We start from the raw sequence: 16,186 nt of genomic DNA, 5'->3' as shown, positions 1-16,186 counted from the left end.
TATCTCTCAACATGGCAATATTTAGATTGCCTTTCATGACAAAATTGCAAAGGTTATTGAGGATGAGATCAAGCCATGCCTTTCAACACACTGCACTGGAAGATAGAAAAAAGGAATTGTTTATTTGCTCCTAGCTTGCAGAGATCATTTTTACCAGATAGCTGCCACCTCTTTCAACTACTCTCAGCCTTGCTATTCAATGATATTTACTCCTTTAACAGATTTTCTGTGATCCTCAAAGATTGCTGCCAGGAGAAATAATCAGCTGATTAAAGGCTTTTGAACAGCTCAATGGCCTGCTGGGGCTCCTGTGTATCACAGGGTTTCCCCCCAGCAGTGGCAAGTGGCAGGTGTGTGGTGCTGCTGGCTGATGGCAGTGACAGGCTGTCTGTGGTGATGTACTCCAAGGGGCACTGCTGAAGGAATGCCGGACAGCCAGGAGCCTCTGGACATTTCTGCTCTTCTGTTCTCATGTCTGTGCTTTTCCCACAGGTGGAGGGAAGTGGTGAAACTTCCTTCTTGTTGAGGTACTGCGTCGCTTCCTTCTGCTCTGGGAGCAGGAAGGGCTGCAGAGGACCTGCTCCCGGCTGCTCCTGCCTCTGTGCAGCCTGGGGGCTGGCTTTGTCTGGAAGGGTCACGTACTGCAGGGACACTGCTTTCTCCTGTTTTCCCATTGGATTCAAGCTCACATCCAGGGTCTGATGTATCCCAGGCTGAGAAGACCTCACTGGGCTGTACAAGTATGGGCCGTTGAAAGCAAAGCAAGTGATTGCTGTCTGGGAAGTTATACTTGTGTCAGCACAGTTTGTCCTTGAAACAGAATATGAATAGCCAGGAATCGGACTTGGGCAGACAACTGGGGCATGCTCTGGCACATTTAAAGCATGGTATGGGTTCTGTAGGTCCAGTGCAGGAGAAGAAACCTCTGTCCTTTCAGTCTGCGCTTCAGGGGACTCCGCCAAAATCTTCGTCTGCCTGCAGGAGGGACAGTTAAAATTGCTCATGAGATATGTGTATTTGTGGTATACACAAAGCAGAAACACAAGCTTAGTAGAACACTGAGGTAGCTATGCATATGGTCAGAATGATCTGTACAGCTGAGCAAGTTACACCAGAGCGCACAGAATTGTATCCCAAGCTCAAAAGTTACTGCCATGGGCTTTTTGGTGACAGAACGTTTGGCTATGGCTTCCCATGAGTTAGGGAGCTCTATGAGCGTGTCATTCACAGTGTGACTACAATGTTCTCTTCATTCACCTGTCCACAGCTTGAAGGAAGCTAGGCTGATCCATGTTCTCCACAAGGCTGCATTTGTTGAAGTCCAGCTGGCTGTTTGCATGCCTGTTTCCTAGGGCAACTTTCTGGAAAAGAAAAGAAAGTTGAGCAGACATGAGAAGTGTATTACCAGCAATAGGATCAAGACCCACATGTTACTTATGGAGAAGGAAAACAAGTAGCCTAAAGCATGTGGTAATATGCTCTTGTAAAGTTGGGTTCAATTTCAGTGAAAGAAATAGTTGTTTTCTCCAGGCAATGTTTCGTCTATAAAGATTGAAAGCCTACTATCTATATGAGGTGGACAGAGAAACAGAATTATTGAGATGTTTACAAAACAAGGGATAAGATGATTCAGTGCAAGGATGGGAACTTTCAAAACCGTTAAATTAAGGCATTGAATGCTTGTGGATGGGGAAGTGGGTTATCATATTGCAAAGGTCGTGGAGCAGATCATCTTGAGTGCAATCACACGGCACATGCAAGACAACTAGATGGCCATGCCATCATGGGTTCATGAAAGGCAGGTCTTCATCTCCTTCTGCAACAGGTGACCAATGCAGTGGATGAGCGAAAGGCTGTGGGCGTGCTGTCTAGCCTTTAGTAAAGCCTTTGACTCTGTCTCTCACAATATTTTCCTGGAGAAGCTGGCAATGCACAGCTTACATAGATACACTCATCGCTGGGTAAAAAAGACTGGCTGATGGGGCTAGGCCCAAAGAGTAGTGGTGAATGGAGTTAAATGCAGATGATGCATTCTCCAGGGGTCTGTATTGGGCTGGCCCTGTTTAATATTGTTATTGACAGTCTGGACAAGGGGATTAAGTGCCCCGTCAGTACATTTGTGAATGAGGCCACACTGTGAGGAAGTGTCGATCTGCCTGAGGACAGGAAAGCTCTGCAGAGAGATCTGGGAAGGCTGGATTGATGAGCTGAGGCCAATTGTATGAACCATATCCTGGCACTCACTCACTCACACACAAATGAACATATGTGAGTGTCCATTTGCCTCACACAAAGGTCATGTAACAACTTTAACTATTGTATTGCCAGGTAATTAAGATAGAGTAAAGTCAACTGTTGCACAAAAACATGCTTGGGAGTGCAGTGGGAGCAGAGTGGGAACACTGTAGAATTAGAAGTTCTTCTCTTGCAAGGCTGAAGTGTTTTACCACAAAATTCAGGGATGCCTATTCCACTCATTCCTTTTCCACTTTTGGAGGAAAGAGGGAGGGAGAGATACTTCATTGAATAAAAGCTATCTAAACATATTCCTCTCATTCCAAGACAGAAATGGTGACAGGAAGGCGTGTAGTAATGTTTATTACAGAAAATCCAACCGCTCAAAATAAAAGTGTCTTAATCAGAACTATCATCGCACTGTAAAACCTTCGGAACAGTTACTATGTGGAGACAAAGAAAAGCAACAGATATCGAAGTTTCCAAAATGACACTGGATTGACTCAATTGGCTAAATTCTTAAAGTACTGAAAATTTCTTACTTTTCATATGAACTGAAATTCTCCTGGCAACAAGGAACAGACTAATTGAAGCGTATGTTCCTTGCAGATTAGGTGACAAAGAGGAGCTCTTGGAATTATTGGGATTCATGAAGAAGAAAGAAATAATGAACCTTCAAAGGCACAGATGCCTCTTACCTTCAAGTAGCTCTGGATCAGCAGACTCTTGCTGGGGTTTGGAATCTTTTCCTCCCACAGCTTCTTCTGCCTGCAACAACACAGAGTTTTCAAGGTTCGTGTCTCAGTGTGGCAAGAAGAAGAGACTGCACCTCATGCACCATGCTGCTCTGCGTGGTTGCCTGGGAGGCCAGCAGCAAACTCGCACCAGTGTCCAGCCATGCACAAGGCTGACACTGCACACCGAGGCTTCTCTTTGCATAGACCATTCTCACAGCAGACAAGCAGTGCCTCACCCTTTATCCACTCCCCTGTGGCCAACACACAGCTAAATCGCCTTCTCAGGGCACAAACTTACCTGAGTAAATACTTAAAGCTGCAATAAGCAACAGCGAGCAAAGTGATGATGAGAAGTGGCAGCATCAATGGGAGAATCACTGGTGAAAGAACTGAAAGAGAGAAAGAAGAAATGGGGAGTCAACATCTGAGGCCCCCCTTCCCATAAGAAGTTTTGCATTCAGGTGATTCTTCATGAAAGCATATCTGGGAAGTAGAAGAGAACAAATGTGTCCTGAATACTTTATTGATGACCAAAGGAAGTCATCTTTTCCCTCACTGATTCTTTTTCTAGTCTTCACTGACTTCACTGGGAAAATAATTTATCCCAATAAAAGCCTGGTTAGGTAGCAGAATTCACGGTGAACGTTAGAGGTCTACAGAGGTCTTAGGTTGCCTGACTTTGTACAGTCCTGGAGAGATGGGAATCTCAGAGATTCTCCTGAGCTCCCTCTGCCTTCCTCTACCTCAGGAAACAGCAGTGGTCTTTGGCTAGGATCTTTTCTTGATTCTCCATGTGGAAAGCTTTACAGCTAGCTGTATTAGCCTGGGGAAGGGAAGCAGGAAAGGTGCTTACGAGCTGCATCCTGCTCACTGCCTTTGTTAGCGTTCCTGCTGCACTGAAAGGGTGCAAGCAGAACAGTGACCACTTTAAGCAGCCCCACCACAGTTACATGGCTGGATCTGCCTGCAACGTTCATCACAAGAATGCAGGTGTTTCTCTACAGGAATTTCATCCATGAACCGTACAAAAACCTGACAAAAACCACCCAGGTGAAAAGTACCATTCTCAGTTTCCCAGGTGAACTCCTCACTCCATTCACTCCAGTAGCCCCGATAATCCTGATTATTCACCATTGCACGCATTCTTCCCCTGTATGTGGTAGACGCTGACAACATCTGATCAGTGAAGATGAAGGGAGGTTCATCACTGGTAATTTTTATGGTCTTCAAGGTCTGGGGAGAGGAAAGAAACACAAATGAAAGAGGTGAGAGGAACTGACATCCCCAGTTGCAAAGCAAAGAGAAACCCAGGACTCCTGCACTTGCTATCACTCACTTTTTCATATTGGTTGTGCTTCCAGAACTGGACTTCGTACTGCAGTTTTATGGAATCACACAGTAAAGTGTGTTTTTTCCACCTCAGTTCATACTCCTGGTTTCTCATCAGTTCCACAGACACATTTGCAGGTGGCAGCACTTTAACTAGAACACAGAGAATATCCCAGAGTACATATCAACAAACACACCCAGCATATCCATTCACCATCTGCTGTAATCATCCACCACATCTCCTAAGATTTGCAGTTACAAAGTGATCTCTTCTACCTTTGCAAGAACCTCTCCCTAGCTCCTGCCTGTGAAAACATCACCAATACTTCCAGATTCTCACATGTACAGACGCTCCACCTGGCACACCTCATGCAGCACATCAGCCCTATCTCATGCTGTGCTCCAGGGATCACGTCACAAACCCCCAGGAGCTCCACTGGGTCTGACCCACAACATCAACCACGTGCTTCCCTTACCAAGTCAGATCTCTTCTTCCTCCCAAACACCTTTCCTCACTCCCACTGCCCTCATCACGGCTTGCCCACACAGGCACTGTTCCAAAAAAAATCCCAGGAGAGGCAAGACTCTCCAAAGCAACTCACTGTTCTTGTAGGCTTCTATCAGTTTCTCCTCCATCTTGGTCCGCACAGACACTTGGTACTGGCTCTGACTGCTGATGTTGCTAACAGGCATCCCACAGCTCTGCACCACATATGGGACATGCGGCAAAGCCTTCTCATACACAGGAGTGCACTCCTCTTCCCTGAGGGGAGAAAAGAAGGTGGTGCTGAGATCAGCAGGAATGGCTCAGAGCAGCAGCCCAGCAGGACAGGCAGAGGTAAGTATGCTGCCACTGGCAGATCACGTACGCTGACGCTGGAGTGGCCCTGAAGAACAAGCCAAAGATGACAGAGCTGGCAATCGCTTCCTTCACTTCCCAGCTGCACTTCAGATACGCACCATTGAAGAGGCAACGAAGGTTCCTGGGATGAATGCCACCTACAGAGAAGATCACAGCATGCTAAGAGGCAGGAAAAGTCCAGTGAATGCCTTTGTCTTGCATGAGCAGGTACCATACAGTGGGGTGGAACACAAAGCACACTGAAAGGGGCAAGAGAGGCTCTTGCTCCTGCTCGCATTTCAAACTTCTCCATGCCCTTCTAGGACATAGCGATCCTTCCAAGTGGAAGCAAGACCAGCACCACAGTGGAAGACAGTAAGCAGACTTCTTCATGAGCTACATCCCAAGTCACAATCTGGACCCATGGAGGGCTCCAGACCTCCTGCAGGGGGCACAGCCCCCAGCCATTTCATTACTGCTTGGAGTATCCCAGTGAAACAAGTGTTGAGGCTCCCTGAGAGAAAGCCATCATAGGTGGGGCTTCCCTTGCCACTTTTGGCTTTGGAAGGAACCCACAAGGATCACTGCCTTGCCCTGGCTTCTCAGGGTGACCTCCTACCCTTGCACAGCCATACTCCATCCCCCTTTACCTTCGGGGGTCTCCCAGGACACATCTGTGCTCCACTCGCTGTATTGCCCAGAGAAACCTGTGCCCTGCTCCGGTCTGGCTCGCACACGGGCGATGTATCTGCTCCCTGGGATGAGGTGGCTGAGGTGGCAATGAGTGATGTTGGGGAGCAGGCGTGAAGCAGCCTTCTGTCAGCAGGGGAAAGGAGGGAGAACAGGAATCAGTGGTGAGGGGTGGAGGGAAGACAGAGAAGGAGCACAGATGCATCTCAAGCTGTCTCGTGCACGTGAAACACTTCCAAGGTGTTTTGCCTTTCTCCCCCATGAGCCCACAGGCTGCTCTTCAAACGTGCTTTAAATTCATGATGGAGGGATGCAGGGTTAAATAAATTCCAACTCAGAACCCAATTGCACTGCTTTTTCGCAGCGAAGAATTGATTTTTGCATTCAAGTCAGGACAAGTGGTATTTCACCAGGAAAGTCACTTGCAGACAGTAACAAAGCCTCTTCCACATGGCCTAAATCAGCATTTATTGCAACTCTTCATAGTGCCTGAGAACAGAAAGGCTGCTCATTTGCATGGCACAGACTATAAGCTCTCAACCAGCCACAAGACTACAGCCAGGGCCTGGTGAGGCCAGCTCTTCCTGCTCTTACCTCCCAGGACTCCCAGTCCCGCTTGTAAGCAACTTCATACTCCAGCGCATTGCCCAGCCCTTGGCTTCCATCAGGTGCTGTCCAGGTCAGCAAGAAGTCTCCTGAACTTTCTCGGACTGAGAGGTTCTGAGGGGGAAGGGGCTGAACTGGAAGGTGAAGGTGCAACACATGAGATGCAATTGGAGGAGAGAAACATGAAGAGGGGAACAAAACATGCAGTTAAGCTTCCTCATCTTCCTTATTTTCACAATATCTTATCAGATCCTGCAGTAGGAAGCTGCTTGCTGTTTGTCCCTCCAACGTCCACCTGTTTCCCACGCTCGCCCTCTTCAATCTCAAGGCAGAACTCTTTGTCAGTTTTTGCAATATCATTGTAATTCATCTCCTAACTGAACATTAAAAATGTTCTCAAAGATCCCCCAAAAGCATTTGAAAGTTTGCCTTGGAATTTATTCCTTACCATTTTGGAAAAGATGAACTTGTAGTTGTGCTTCAAGATTCTGCTTGGGTTTGAAGCTGTAATAGTCATCCACCCCTATTCCAAAATGTTCTACTGTTTTCCAACAAATCCAATGGCTGTAGGGATCTGAAGCCTCAGGTAAGTCTTCTTCCAGCTCCTTTTGACAATACATTTCCTCACTGTCACTGTGTGAATAGAAAAAGTATCTATAAAACTCTGATCAGGTCCTATGTAGTTCAGGCAAAACTAAATGTCAGCAGATAATTCCATCCCATAATGATTATCTAATTTATGTGGGAAGTTATATCCTCATTATCACTGATATCCCCATTTTGCACCAATTACCATTACTAACATTTTTATCACCATTAATCTTTTATCCAATGCGTTTTCATTTCAAAGTATGCAACATAATATTCTGTTCTCATGTCCGTCTAGTTTTGTTAGCCTCCAGTCTAAGCCTTGACAATCTCACAATTCTATGTGAGAAGTAGTTTGATGAAAAAGAACATCAGAGAAATGCACTGTTTCCTTTGAGTGAAAGGCAAGGAAGTTTCTGCCGATCCTGAGCTTCTTGAAGGAATTCCCTTGGCAGTCCCAGAAAGACACTTAAGCGTTTTTTTAATTCAGCCAAAATGTACTTCTCAAGCCTTAGCAGTTCTGTTCTGTCAAGAGACCTGATGTATTCATTAACTTCCTCCAGAATGCTAGGCATCACTTTAGATGGCCTTCCTCCAGGCCAAAAAGCATCATCAAGATTAAAAACAATACATTATGGTAGTCAGAAGTAGGCAAGCTTTGTGTGCTTGCACAGGTCTGAGTTGCTGAAGAGATGCAGTTCTCCTTTTCGTACCCTCTGAACTTCTGCATGAGCCTATGAATTCATGCCCGTTGTTCCCGTACAGATAAAGCCGTGGCGATCGGAGCTCAGCTACTGTCCTTCAGGACAGCATGAGGTCTCCAAGCCAACCATACGTCAGCAGGCATTGTTCAGCAGTACTGTTAGCTGTCAAAGTTGGGTACTAGTGAGGAAGCCAGGCATATTTCTGAAGAAAGGGAGGGACTGACCGGTCATGATTCCTGTATCAGCCACTGAAAACCCTCCATCATAAAACAATGTTCCAGAGCAGACTCCCAACAGCAGAGCAATTTTCTTTCATCTTTTCCTTCCTTCTCTTTTTTTTTTCCAGAATAAATTGCCCTCAAGGTCCTTTTCCAAAGACCTTCAGCTCATTTCACCTGCTTTTAGGTGTACCAATACTCTCTTACCTACAATAAAATCAAGTGTTCTCTCTTCTCCCTTTCCTTTCTGTATCCCAAGATGCTAATACATTTTCTTCTCAGCGTTCCATCTTTATCTTCCTCTCTATTTGGCGTTTCTTATCCTCACAACTGATCAAGTCTGCTGATGCTGTTCCCTTTTCATAAGGAAACAGATGCAGCATAGAGATACTCTCATAAACAGACCGGTATCTCTGGGAGGAAGATTGATAGCACAGATGAACTTACCCATACCCACACTTTCACAAGCATAGCCTATTCAGGCTCTTCAGAAGTGAACAAAGCCATACTCTCAGTGATGACCCTACACAGGCAAAATAACTGGGGAAACGTCTCTGCCTGGTAGGTTTATGAAGCGCTCCTGAGCCCGCTCTTCTCAAGCTATCTTCTCTACCTCGTTGGACAGCCATCCGCGTGCCCCTTCTTATATCCTATCCAGGATTCTGCTACAAACTTATGGGAAAATCATTGAAACTAGGATCAAATTAACTCCACTGGCACATGATTTGAAGTCCTCCCTTCCCCTTTTTAGGACAGGCATCAGAAGCAAGCACAACTTTGACTGTAACCCAAGAACAGCTGTCACTTTCTGAAAACCTGACTGCCGGCCCAGAGATTCCAAAAGAGTGTTGTGGCCAAACACTTTTTGGATGTTTTTCTTGCACAGTTCATTTCAGGTACTTACTTTTTAATAACATTCCTTTGGTACAGAGTCAAACCAAGGAGGGCATGAGCCTCGGAGTGTTCCTTCCATGTGCACGTCACAAGTGAGCTGTAGTCATTGTGGCACCTCAAGCTCTCCATCGGAACGCTTTCTGAAATGGCATGCCAGCCAAAATAAAGATGCACTGCTTACAAATGGAAATGGTGAGAGCTAGCAGGAAGGACAGTGATTCTGCCATCAGAAGGGGAAAGGCATCAAGAACAACACTCTTCTGATGGCACCAAATAATGACCCTTGGTGAAGATATGTTTGAAGTTGTGTTCCTTCCCCACATCTCCACAATACCAAAGAGTCAAGCCAAGGTACAACAACGGTGAAGCGAGACCTTTGAGCCTGCAAGACATGTTTCTGGCCAAAGTATCACTTCCAGGCAGAGACAGCTTTCTGGGCATAGTGAATATCACAGTTAGTGGGGATGTGCTGATTATTTCATCTTTGTGGGACTTCTTTGCAACCGATTTCCATGCTCTCACCTATTTGTCTGCACCAGCACCTGCACCTGCCACAAACTGACTGCTTTTGATCAGAATGCTTGTTGTCCTACAGCAGAGAGGATAGGAGCAAAAGAAAGTAGAAAATGAGGAAGAATGAGTCAGGTACAGAAAAGAGAGGAAAAAGGCAGGAGTCAAATAAAAGAAATTACAAATCTGAAACTCACCATTAATGGCTTGGTCACTGAAGACCAATGACAGATTTAGCAAAAAGATGAAAAAACCTTTCATCTTCATACTGTCCTTTGAACACACATTTTTATTAAAAAAAAATGTTTTCATTGCCCACTCTTCTTTTGTCTTGTTGTGGAGCTTCTTGTTTTCATTTCATGTAAAGAGAAGTAAAACTCGGTTAGGGAACCTTAGGCATTTTGCTGTCTTGAAGTGATATTTGTAAAGAACTCCCTAATTTGCTGTGATAAAATTCAGACAGAACATCTACAGATCCTTTACTGATGGGCAGAAACCTGTTCTTATTGTGTGAACCTGCAACATGAGCAAGGACTATAGAGTAAATGTGCCCATCCAAGGAAGTGCACAGATTCTTTCAGCTCTTGAGAAGAAACATGCATATTCTGTGAATAAATTTATCCTTCAAATTCATTCGTCCTTCTGCTCTTTCTAGTCTTCCTACTCTTCCTTCTGTTTTGTTATTTTCCTTAAAAATATATTCCACAACCACATACCTCCAGAATACGTGATTGAATTTCCATATTCATTCATTTTCAGGTTTCTCTTGAATACGGTACTCCCCAGACAAGTTGCAAATTTTAGCAACAATTTCAAACAAACTATTTCTCCTCTTTGCGGAAGACCATGGCCCACATTCTTTGGTACCAGAATACTAGCTCTTCTGGCCATCTCTCACTGCTCTCTCCAAACTATGATAAACTTACAGAGCTGAGACCCCTGTACTCAGTGAACTCTAGCTCTTTTCTACTGTAGAGGAACATGGAGAGATCTCCTTTTAAATCTCTGTTGACTTTCAGATTCCTGAATGCTGCTTATTGACACCAGAAACAGCGGTATGAGCCCTCGCATAATCATTGCAAAGCTTTCCCTTAAGAGCTCTCAAGACTTTCCAGGATAGCAGACTGCTATTTTGCCTTCCCCAGAAAGAAGCAGTTCCCTTACCTGCATCCAGAGTTGTCTGTGAGGCAGATGATAAAACCTGATGGATGACCCTCACTGTTCAGCTTCCCCAGCAGTATGAGAATCTTCTGATGCAGCAACCAGCCGCTTCCCTACAAAGGAATCTATACAATATTTTTGTACCTTCCATACATTCAAATGTCGGTTTTGAAGAAGCAGACCACACCCTTCCAACAAAAATAGATGCTTGTGCAGTTGCACAGTCACGTTCCTCCTGTTTTAAGCTCCCAAGCACTTACTTCATGCAAACTGTTTAAGTGGGAAATATGGGGAAGGAAGTATGTCACTGCTAATCTGTATGTTAAGAATTATCTTTTCTTGGGATTAGTGTATTTATGAAGAAAAAAGAGGCAGAAAAAGGATCGACTGCAGTAAATGTATGAAAGTATAGGAAGGAATTCTTTCTACTCAAGTATTGTTTCTTGCTTTATTGTAGTCTTAAAAAGCTCCAAGAGTGGGATCATTTTTCACTTTGTGCTTGTATGTTTATATGTAATTTGAAAATAGAGAGACTACCTTTATCACTGCAATCCTTCAATTCGAGCAATATTTTAAAACCATTTACGTTTTACTGATTTCAACAATTAATAATTGATGATGATTTTTTATAATACGTAGATTAAAGTGAAAACTGAGGCTTTGTTCCTTCTAATCTCAACCATTCTGTGGTTCTATGAAAGACATACTCAGATTTGTGCATTTAGGAGTAAAGTACAAGGGGCTGAGATGGGTCTCCAGATACAGAATATAACTCTTCAGTCTGTTTTTCACAGCCACTAGACCTCTAAAATCTGACCAAAACCACACTTAGCAGATATAGCCACTCACAAGAACTCCTTCAATATACAAGAGAATATATACGTACATATATATATTCTGTGAATAAGGGAATAATAGAATCGCAGAATGGCTTGGGTTGGAAGGGACCTCAAAGATTATCTAGTTCCAAACTCCCTGCCATGGACAGAGTTGCTGACTGCTAGATCAAGCACTAGATAGGGTTGCCCAAGGCTCCATCCAGCCTGGCCTTGAATGCCTTCAAGGATGGGGCATCCAAAACCTCTCTAGGTAGCCTGTTCTAGTACTTCACCACCCTCTCAGTGAAAATCTAATCTAAATCTCTTCTCATTCAGTTTAAAATTGCTGCCCTGGACCTATCACTATCTATCCTTGTAAAAAGTTGTTTTCCCTCCTGCTTATAATTCACTTTAAGTACTGGAAGTCTATAGTGCAGTCTCCCTGGAACCTTCTCTTCTCCAGACAACAAGCCCAACTCCCTAAGCCTGTCTTCATAGGAGAGGTTCTCTTACCCTCTATCATCCTCATGACTCTCCTCTGGACCTGCTCCAACAGCTTCATGTCCTTCCTGGGATGGGGGCCCCACGCCTGGACGCAATACTGCAGATGGGGTCTCACAAGAGCAGAAAAGAGAGGGAGGATGACCTCCCTCGCCCTGCTGGCCACCTTTCTTTTGATGCAGTCCAAGATACAGTCGACCTTCCAGACTGCCAATGCACAGTACTGGCCCACGTTAAGTTCTTCATCTACCAGGACACTTAAATTCTCTCTCAGCAGGACTACTCTCAAGGAATTCTTCTAATCTGTATACATGTCTGGGATTGCTCCAACCCAAGTGCAGCATCTCACGCTTGGCCTTGCTGCACCTCATCAAGTTTACCTGGGCCCTTCCTTTTTGTTTCTCAAAGTCCCTTTGGATGGTATCCATTCCTTCTGTTGTATCAACTGCACCACTCAGCTTGGCGTCATCTGCAAACTTGCTGAGGGTGCTCTTGATCCCGATATCTGTGTCACTGATAAAGAGCATAATTCCTAGAGACAGACCCCCTTGTGGAACACCACTCATCACCAGCCTCCACCTGGACATAGAGCCACCGACCACAACCCTTTGGCTACAGTATTCAGGATGCCCAAGGAGGTTGTGGATACTCTGTTCCTGGAAGCATTCAAGGCCAGGTTGGATGTGGCTCTGGGCAGCCTTGTCTAGTGGGTGGCAACCCTGCCCATGGCAAGGGTGCTGAAATTAGATGATCTTTAAGGTCCTTTCCAACCCAGGCCATTCTATGATTCTATGATTCTATGATTCTATGATTCTTTCTGGTTGATACATCCTTGCTTTTACTACCTGTGCACGTCCTTTTTACCCCCATTTGACCAACAGGTCCTTGCTGAGCTATACTGGTTTCCTGCTTCCTCTGCTTGTTTTCATATAAGGGAGAACAGAGAGCTCTTGTGCTCACAGAAAGACATCCAGAGAGAGTTGCCAACTCTGCTCCACTCCTTTGTCTCTAAGGACATCTTTCCACAGGAACTTACCCACTGATTCCTCAAACAGCCTGAAGTTTGCTCTCCTGAAGTTTGGGGTTCTGACTTTGCTTTTTGCCAGGCCCATCCTCCTCTACCAAGTCACAGTCCCTACAGACCAGAGTGCCTCCTATCTTAGCCTCTTTAATGAGCTACTCTGAATTGGTGAGAATCAGGTCCAGAAGTGCTTATTCTCTAGTCAGTTTGTCTAATACCTGGAGCAGGAAGTTCTCCTCAACAAGCACCAGGGGTCTTCAGGATTGCTTGCAGCCTGCCATGTTGTTTTTCCATAGACATACAGGTAGCTAAATTCCCTGCCAGTTCCTCCTTGTGAGTGCAACGCTTCCCATAGCTGAAGCAAGAATGATTCATCCATAGGCTCTCCCTTGATCAGGCAGCCTGTAATAGACCCTGACCATCAAATGTCCTTTCTTGGTCCAGTCCCTGATTTTCACCCACGAGCACTCAACCTGAGCATGGCTGTTTCTCAGATGTAGCTCTTCACACTCTGTCCAACTCTTAACATAGAGAGCAAGTCCCCCACTCCTCCTTCCCTACCTATCTCTTCTGAAAACCTTCTAGCTCTCAATCGTCATACTCCAGTCATGTATATCAACCCGCATGACTGTGATCACAATTACTCTGTGATCACATACTCTTCTAATTGCATTGTGGCTTACAACTCTTCCTGCTTATTACTCAGGCTGCATGCATTGATGTAGAGGCACTTCATTTAGGCTACTAGCAATGTTATCTTATCTGAGGAGTCCTCACAAGACACCTCAGCCCTGCTGTTGTGGATCGTGGTCACCGTGTTTGTTGTGACACAGTGCTGCACCCTGGTGTGCCCAGAAGAGCAGAGAGCATTGTGGCCTGTGCTAACAGCCAGGAAGGCTTTGGGTCAGGTTCTGGAAAAGATATCAGGTAAGGATGTAATTATTTACTGTGCACTTTTCTGTGCTTACTACACTCTCGCTTTAAGTTTCCACTGTAAGCTATGGTCAGAGGCAGAATATCAGACAGGATGAAATGACTGTTTGGCCCCGTTGTGTTCATCTGTGTTCCTATATCATGGACTTTCCTCCACATAGAAAACAATGTCTTTAGGTGCTGAAACAGCATCATAGGGAGTAAGAGGAATCAGAGATTAATCATTGGACATGTATAGGAAAAAGACTATTTGGAAAGTACAAATGCATTTGACATTGTGTGAACAAGAAAGTCTACAACAATTGTCAGGGTGGGTTGGGCTTGTTTTGCATTACGCTGTAGAGATACAATTTTCTCAGAAATTATCCAGCTGCTGTTCTTTGAGACCTCAGTGGGCTTTCCATTCCTGTTTCCTTTTCTATTAAACCATTCACCCTCAGTTTCCTTCTTCATGTAAAAGACAACCCCCAGACTTGCAAAAACACAACAACTGACTTGTTCCACATGGATTGGCATTGGAACTATTGAGGTCACAATGTACTTTGCAACTTAATCTCATGCAAAGTCAGGTAATACATTTCTGGTTGAGGTTTATTCTTACGAAGCAATAATGAAGTTATTACCTAAGAGTAAGAAAGAGAAAATTTCTTACTGTCAAAACACAGGCAGAAATCTTTGAAGTTGAATCAGAGAGTTGCAAAAGGTGATCTACGCTATTAATTGAGATGCTTACTTCAGGAAGGAATGTAAGACAAAAACAAAGCCTATGGACGCTTTGATTCCAAGGTGATGCATATCAGAGATCAGAATCCAGATACCTGAGTTGCATATGAATTTGAACATCTCCTTTTTTGTACCAGCCTAGCTAGAGCACAACCACACAGCCTAGAAAAAATTAGCCTTCTTACACATAAAAGGCCAAAGAGACTAAAAAAACTTGAAAATCATTTAAGGTGTTCCTCATTCCATATTCTCTGTTAGAGGCTGCAACTGTATGCCTATTCCCATCAAGAATGTCAAATTGAATTTGGCCTCCTTTCAGATTTAAATTAGTAAGCAATTAAATTGTGAAAAAATAATGCATTTCTCTGCAATTTCTGAATCAGCATTGTCCCATTAAATCAGCAGGAGGAATCAGCAGGCACAAACACAGAACTCCTTCTCATCAGGTCTGTCAAATAATACAGCAAGGTCAACTTACAGGTGACAGTTCTGAACTTACAGAATCTTTTAAGGTCCATTCAAAAGAGCTAATAGTAATGTTGCAAGTACAACATTCCTAAGGCATGCAAGAAGAGATTTGTAAGAAGAAATAATATATTTTATTAGATAAAATTATATATATATTTGGAATGGCAAGTCTATCTTCAGATCTAAAACCAAAGCCTTTTACTAATCACAGAGTGGCAGTTCTGTCCTCCTATCTTGCAACACTTTCTTTACAGAAGCAGAATAAATAAAAAAGTGGTTCCTTTTTCAATACAGCTTAGGAAGAACAAAAAAAGAAAGAACACGTCACATGGTTAAGATGAATTATATCGTGCTTAAACAGCTGATGAACTTAAAAGAAAATCACACAATGAGAAATAGAAAAGCCCCACCAGACACAGGCTTCTGCACCTGCACAGCTTTTCTCTCGTCATTCTCTGTTATTGTCCCTTTCCCTTCCCCTCTGTACTGAATGAGTCCTTGGGTTTTCTTCTAATAATGTATCTTCCCTATGGTCCCCCAGAGCCTATTTCATGTATCTCAGTAATGTTTTCTTCTTATCCTAAGAATACACCGTGATACAACGCATCTTAAATTAAGAAAGTTTTCCTGGACTTTGGCCATTTTTTCTCATTTTCAATTTATGCTTCTTTAACTGTCTGGTGATTTTTCATCTGAGATGATACCTAACCTATGCTAGTAGTGAAAAGGTAGAAATAATTAAAGGTCCTTGATGAGTCTTTGATCTATTTCACACACACAGAAGATTATAAAATTACTTGAAACAATCTTATATAACAAAGGTCTCCAAATGGCTTGCAACCTGATATCATTTCACAAACTCAAGTCAGCATTTCTTCCAACAGGTTTTGCTCCAGGTAGTCTGGGGCTATGGTAAAATGAATGCAACCAGTGCAGGACCATAAGAAGGCTGAAGTGTATTTTGTAGATAATCCAAGAATCTAAGAAAACAAGAACTATCTCATAGTGATGATATTTGGATGGTTTTTCATGACAAAATTGCAAAGGAAATTGAGGATGAGATCAAGCTATTGATTGGCATGGCTTTCAACATGTTGCACTGGAAGACAGAAAAAGGAATTTCTGTTTATTTGCTGAGTTGGTTTATATCAGATAGCTGCCACCCCTTTCAGTTACTCTTAGCCTTGCTATTCATTGATATTTTCTCCT

The 16,186-nt window shown here is 43.9% G+C and overlaps 1 protein-coding gene across 1 annotated transcript; it reads right to left on the bottom strand.

Annotated features, from left to right (window-relative positions):
• Window positions 1-269: 269 nt before the first annotated feature.
• On the bottom strand, window positions 270-9,708 carry LOC306944207 (cytokine receptor common subunit beta-like; the record flags this gene model as incomplete). The annotated part of the gene is given in 14 exon segments (XM_079532678.1): window positions 270-975; window positions 1,258-1,361; window positions 2,934-3,003; window positions 3,271-3,361; window positions 4,034-4,205; window positions 4,309-4,454; window positions 4,904-5,064; window positions 5,171-5,300; window positions 5,793-5,958; window positions 6,427-6,572; window positions 6,887-7,071; window positions 8,853-8,982; window positions 9,550-9,669; window positions 9,672-9,708. Coding segments are annotated over 14 exon segments (2,364 nt in total).
• Window positions 9,709-16,186: the final 6,478 nt, after the last annotated feature.

Source organism: Tetrao urogallus (assembly GCF_951394365.1).
Source record: "Tetrao urogallus genome assembly, chromosome: 1".
NCBI lineage: Eukaryota > Metazoa > Chordata > Aves > Galliformes > Phasianidae > Tetrao > Tetrao urogallus.
The sequence above is the reverse complement of the archived record's forward strand: the minus strand, read 5'-3'. Positions and strand labels throughout refer to the sequence as shown.